The sequence below is a fragment of the Poecilia latipinna genome, unplaced genomic scaffold (genome assembly GCF_001443285.1).
Source record: "Poecilia latipinna isolate Pla-1442-1.1 unplaced genomic scaffold, P_latipinna-1.0 Scaffold2141, whole genome shotgun sequence".
Classification (NCBI taxonomy): domain Eukaryota; kingdom Metazoa; phylum Chordata; class Actinopteri; order Cyprinodontiformes; family Poeciliidae; genus Poecilia; species Poecilia latipinna.
In genome coordinates this window covers 3,137-8,914 of record NW_015114757.1, presented here as the reverse complement: position 1 = coordinate 8,914, position 5,778 = coordinate 3,137, and the positions used below count along the sequence as shown (strand labels likewise).

Sequence of the window (5,778 nt, the reverse complement as noted above, 5' to 3'; positions counted from 1 at the left end):
TGTGTGTGTGTGTGTGTGTGTGTGTGTGTGTGTGCATGCACGTGTTTGGGTGTACTGGCAGCTTCAGTTTGGATGATGATGTATGTTTTGCGTTTCAGGTATCGGCAGGGCCACAGCTCTGGCTCTGGCACGCTGTGGGGCGCGGGTCACTGCAGTCACACGGACACAGGCTGACCTCGACAGTTTAGTGCAAGAGGTAACCCCCCTGTAGCGACTCCCCACACACACACACCACTTCATCCCCGTCCTTATTTGATACAAACTCCCTCACAGTTTGGATTTCTGTAGTTTGCAGACTTCTTGTTCATTCTGTCTTGGCTTTCACCTTGAAAGTAAATACTCTGACCCTCCTCCTTCGCCCTCCTCCAGTGTCCAGCCATCATCCCAGTGTGTGTGGACCTGGCGGACTGGGCTGCCACCGAGGCTGCCCTGAAGGACGTCAGCCCCATTGATCTGCTGGTGAACAATGCCGCCTGCACCAAACTGCAGCCGTTCCTGGAGGTCACGGCTGACCAGTTTGATCTGTAAGACCAGAATGACAACATTTTATTCTCCTAGATGAAGCTCAGGTCAAAGGATGAGGACAAGAACTGAGTTACTGGTATCAACCAACTGTTGGTGTTTTTCAGGCTGTTTAACGTGAATGTAAAAGCTGTGCTACACGTTTCTCAGGTAAAATAGCCCTAAAGTAAAATCTGCTTATTCAGCTGCAAATGTGCATCTACATTAAATTAATTTATTGAATTCATCAAAACACTTTGTTCACATTCTTCCTCACTAATGATTTCCTCAGAATAACCCTAAAACATCTGCCACTGGCACTCTGAGGTGGACTTTATGCTGTGCCACATGTAGCAAAACACAAAACTGCTGATGGCTGTGAATGCTTAACTCTGCAATACACACACACACACACACACACACATAGTTAGATAGGCCATGCAATCCTTTTACTCTAAACAACTGAAGCTATCTGTTTCTGTGTCTGTGGTAGATGGTGGCTGGTGGGATGAAGACCAGAGGGTCAGGCGGCTCCATCGTCAACGTGTCCAGCCAAGCGTCTCAGCGCGCCCTGAGGGATCATACTGTTTACTGTGAGGAACAGACAGCTTGACATTCACCGTCTTCTCCTTCACCACACTTTGAGAAACAAACAGAAGAAATATAAATGAAATATTGCATAAAATAAAAGTGCAATATTTTTTGCCAGCCCTCTCAGAGAGTGAAATGCTGATTTTCGAGAGATTCATTGCACAGATTGAAATATTTCTAGCTTTTGTCCTTTGCAGTTTTAATGATTGTGGCTCATAGGTGAAGAAAAGCCAAAATTCAGTGTCTCAGAACGCTAAAATATCAGATTAGACCAATAAAAACGGATGCTTTAAGTGCAAATATCAGGATTCTGAAAGGTATGTATGTTTCTGTCCACTCAATTATTGGTCAGGACTCCATTTCCATGAATTACTGCATCAATGCGCCGTGGTATGGAGGCAACCAGTTGGTGGTTCTGTGTAGGTGTGATGGTTGTTGTGATAGGTGCCTTCTGCTCAACTCCTTTGTTGCTTTTCTGTTGTCTCTCATCTTCCTCTTCAAAACAGCCCAGAGTTGTTTGAAGGGGTTAAAGGTCAGAGGAGTTTGTAGTTCAACTTCATCCAGCTGGTCAGCAGATGAAGCATGAAGAGCTCTAGAAGTCCCGCATCCCCCTGGGCCACTTCGCAGGTCAGATACAAAGGTCACGACCTTGTCTCCTGGTCAACGCTGCATTGACTGTGGAAACCCAGTGGACCAGTACCAGCAAAACATGACACCCCACACCTTACCATGATTATGTCCTGCTGACCCAGAGTGACCCTGGAGGCTCAGGAAACCTCTGCCGGTGTTTTAGTTAATCAGCTGACTGGGGCTGACACCAGGAGTTTCCATTAATGACCTCTTCTTTTACACAATTCTGATTTTCTGAGACACTGAATTTGCATAATCATCAGAATGACAAGCAACAGAGGCTTTGGAAATATCCCTCTGTATTTTATGTGATTATAATACATAATGAGTTTTTCTTTCTGAGATAACTGGTCAGAAATATTGCACTTTTTCACAGTATTCTAACTTTGATGTACCAATAATCACTTCCAGTGAGAGTTGCTGTGTCGTTCTGCCTTGCTCAGGTTCCACTAAAGGAGCCCTGGACATGCTGACCAAAGTGATGGCCCTAGAGCTTGGACCCCATCAGGTACTGCTTCACTCAAACCTCCAGGAAGGATCTGTTAAAGGAGCCCAACCTCTGTCTGTTTTAAGTACCAGAACAGTTCCAGAGAACTCTTCTTGATCAGAGGACAGCTGTTCTTTTTCTCTCGTTTCCTGAAGCTGTTTGACCTCTAATCTAAAAGGCCACTTTAGAATTAAAGGTCCAAAAGTGGCCTCTAATCCAAAAAAGTAGGTATCAGCATATTCTAAATAACATCTATATATAGGCAAGCACCTCTTAGCTTTAATTTAACCTTAACTTAAATATAACTTTGTCTGTAAAGCCTAAATTCAGCATGTATCCAGTCTGCCTAGCAACAACACTTGACAGTTACTGTCCGGAGTTTTTAAAAAGTTTTCTGCATGACCTCTGATATTATTTCCACACAGAAACATTCCCAGCTCATGTCAGAAACTCCTGTCAGTGTGTGTGTTGCTGCTCTCTGTGCTGACTCAGAAACTTGTTCTGTGGTCCGATCAGATCCGTGTGAACAGCGTCAACCCTACAGTTGTTATGACAAAGATGGGTCGCCTGGGCTGGAGTGATCCGGAAAAAGCCCAGACCATGAAGTCCCGCATCCCCCTGGGCCGCTTCGCAGGTCAGATACCTTGTGTCACAACCTTGTGTGCTCACAGTGTTGTTTGGTAATCTGTGTTCTTAAACAAGCAGCTTTCAGAGATTTTACCAGTACTTTTATCTGAAACTTGACCAGAGTGGGACTCGCTTTCATCCTGACAGTTTATCACTTCAATAACTGAAATATGACTTCAGTATGCAAGTCCTCTTCATCCTTCACAGCCTTTTATGATTTCTTTAAAATTTTTACAATTTTCACACAAAAAAAATTACTTTAGAAAATCTAATGATTATCACAACTCTGAAAATGAGTTAGTGAACCTCTGCGGTATCCATACAGAAATCACCTGCAACTGCATTATGAGAAATATACCAACACCGACCAGACTGCTGAAACAAACTGTTAGAATTGTTCTTATGGTAAAATGTAATCTTGTTGATTTTCACATAGAAAACTGTTTAAAACATCATTTGAATGTTTTCTGAACAAACTAAGTTTGACTTACAGCTGAAACAAGATATTTACATAATGTTTTTATAAAACAAACAAGAACTGGCCTAATCGTTATGTTGTCTGGTATTAAAAGTCGATTTGAAAAGATGGGTCATTTAAAAACTGAATCAAGATTTTAGTATCGGTTCTAAAAGAAACGGGCAGCCAGTGGAGGGAATACATAAGTAATAAAAGCATGAATAACCACATCAAGGGCGTTATGGGGAAGATAATCCTTGATTTTACTAATCAGCATCAAATGATAAAAGCTAGAGTGGAATCTGAATCAAAGATCATCTAATGTACACACAACCAGACAAGTTCAATAATCTGCTGCATACTGTCAGCAGGTTTGATTTACCAAATAAAATAACTTGCAGAAAATTCTCTGGTTTCAATTTTCTCTCCCTTTTCTCCAAATTGAATAGATTAAATGAATGTAGTTTGTAGAAATTTGCTTGAGGCTGAAATGTGTGTAGAAATCAATGGGAAGTCCCCACAAAGATAATGTGACAAACATGCATGTGTTTGTGTGTGTGTGTGTGTGTGTAGAGGAGGAGGACGTGGTGAACAGCATCTTGTTCCTGCTGAGTGAGAAGAGCAGCATGATTAATGGAGTGGCCCTGCCAGTGGACGGAGGCTACCTGGCCTGCTGAACATCACCAGGACTTCCAGCTGATCAGAGGCAGACATGCTGACAGCTCAGGGTTTTACCCAAACATTCAGATGGTCCAAAATAAACGGGTTTATTGTTGTTGAATCATTTTTCTTACCTTGTCTGTGGGGTTCTGAACATCAGAAAATTACATCCAAGGTGCAAATGTAGATCTCAGTGAAATAAAAACATAAAAAACAACACTGGACTGATTAAAGGGATCTTATCTATTAGCCCTCAGACAATTAAAATATAATATGATTATTCTAAAAAAACAGAATAAAGATAGAAATATATGATTCTGACAATAAAGTAATTGGATAAAAGAATGGCACATTCTGCAGATTTTTCATTTAACCACCCTAGTCTATTTATTACAATGGTAATATAGCAAATACTTAAAATTGCAAATAAACTAATTAATTCCTTTCACCACATTAAAAATTGTATTGCCTAAAAATGCTTGTTTACTGTTTTTAGTGAATGCTGGATCATTTGTAACAAATGATGAATCTGCAGCTAAATCTTACTAACGTGAAAAGCTCAGCATTAATACAGTGGAGGACTGATCTGTTAACAATGGGTGACTTTTTTTTTGTTCTTTCAGCAGCATATTTTAGAGACTGTGTAGTCCAGTTATTACTGATTACTAAATTAGTTGATTAGTTCAGGCTTCTCATTATTCTGGCAATTAGCGAACAGAAATATTTTAGGTAACTGAGCTAAAACAGAAAATATTCTGAGTTCATGTCAGACTGAAGAAAAAATGTTTTCATACATTTTAAAAAGCTTTTCAGTGAAGATTAAACTCCTCCCTTCACCACTCACATGCACTGCCTTAAAACACTGCAGCGTGTCAAACACATGACACTGATTCCTCTGCGTATCATGTCAAATCACGACAGCAAGCTATGTTCTTTACGTATACATTTGTATTTAGTATACAAAAATGAGTTTTTTAACCACACCAACATGTGAATTAATAAAAAAGAAGACAAACAGCTGAAACAAGTATACAAGTCATCTTACATTACATACGTACATGGCCGATGCATTTCATCGTACAAGCTCTCAGAAGATTTACAGTGGGCCAAACAACCAGAAAACTTCCATGCAATAATAGTATTACAGTTTTTTTTTTTCTTTTGCTGTGTTTCTCAGCTACATATCAACACCTTAGCTAGGCAGGACCACATGACATGATTCAACCACACAGCATGACAGGCAGCCCTGCAGGGTGAGGGAGACCGCCCCCTCCACCCACCCACCAACGCAGCCCTGCAACCAGAGAGAAAAATCTGCTCATAAAGGTGCAATCCGCACTGTTTGCTGCAATGACAAACTGCACAAAGATTGGCCCCTTTATACTATACACTGTTAGCAACACTTGTAAATTCAACATGAGCAACTAGAATTCCTTTAAAGTTAACTGTTTTACTTTTAGAAAGGTACATATTTAGGTACATACAGATATTCCTAATGCATTGCGCATTCTGTACATCACTAGATGTCATTAAAACCCTTTTTTTTCTGCCTTAATGTTCACACAATTTTTGAAAACTCCCGTGTATTACTACAATATGAAATTGTACCAAAAACTGGACACTAAAAAACTTGGCTTAAAACAATGTTATCTTTAGTCGCCGTCCCAATCAACACCGTGTCACTGCTACCGACACGAGCCCGTTCACACACAAATACCAGCGTCTATTTACATGCCTGTGACAAACTCACTCACACACACACATGAACGGAGAGTAGATCAGTGGGATCATGATGACAGAGCATATTAAGACCATGCAAGCTCCT

General features: G+C 40.6%; 1 protein-coding gene across 1 annotated transcript in view; it reads left to right on the top strand.

Annotated features, from left to right (window-relative positions):
* The window catches only part of dcxr (dicarbonyl/L-xylulose reductase), a 9,088-nt gene extending 4,918 nt beyond the window's left edge, over positions 1-4,170 (top strand). The window contains exons 3-9 of the mRNA XM_015017434.1: positions 99-196; positions 370-524; positions 630-672; positions 995-1,094; positions 2,166-2,230; positions 2,726-2,843; positions 3,867-4,170. Coding sequence (XP_014872920.1) covers positions 99-196; positions 370-524; positions 630-672; positions 995-1,094; positions 2,166-2,230; positions 2,726-2,843; positions 3,867-3,970 — 683 coding nt within the window. The 3' untranslated portion in view covers positions 3,971-4,170. The remainder of the gene's footprint in view (positions 1-98; positions 197-369; positions 525-629; positions 673-994; positions 1,095-2,165; positions 2,231-2,725; positions 2,844-3,866) is intronic.
* The last annotated feature ends 1,608 nt before the right edge of the window (positions 4,171-5,778 follow it).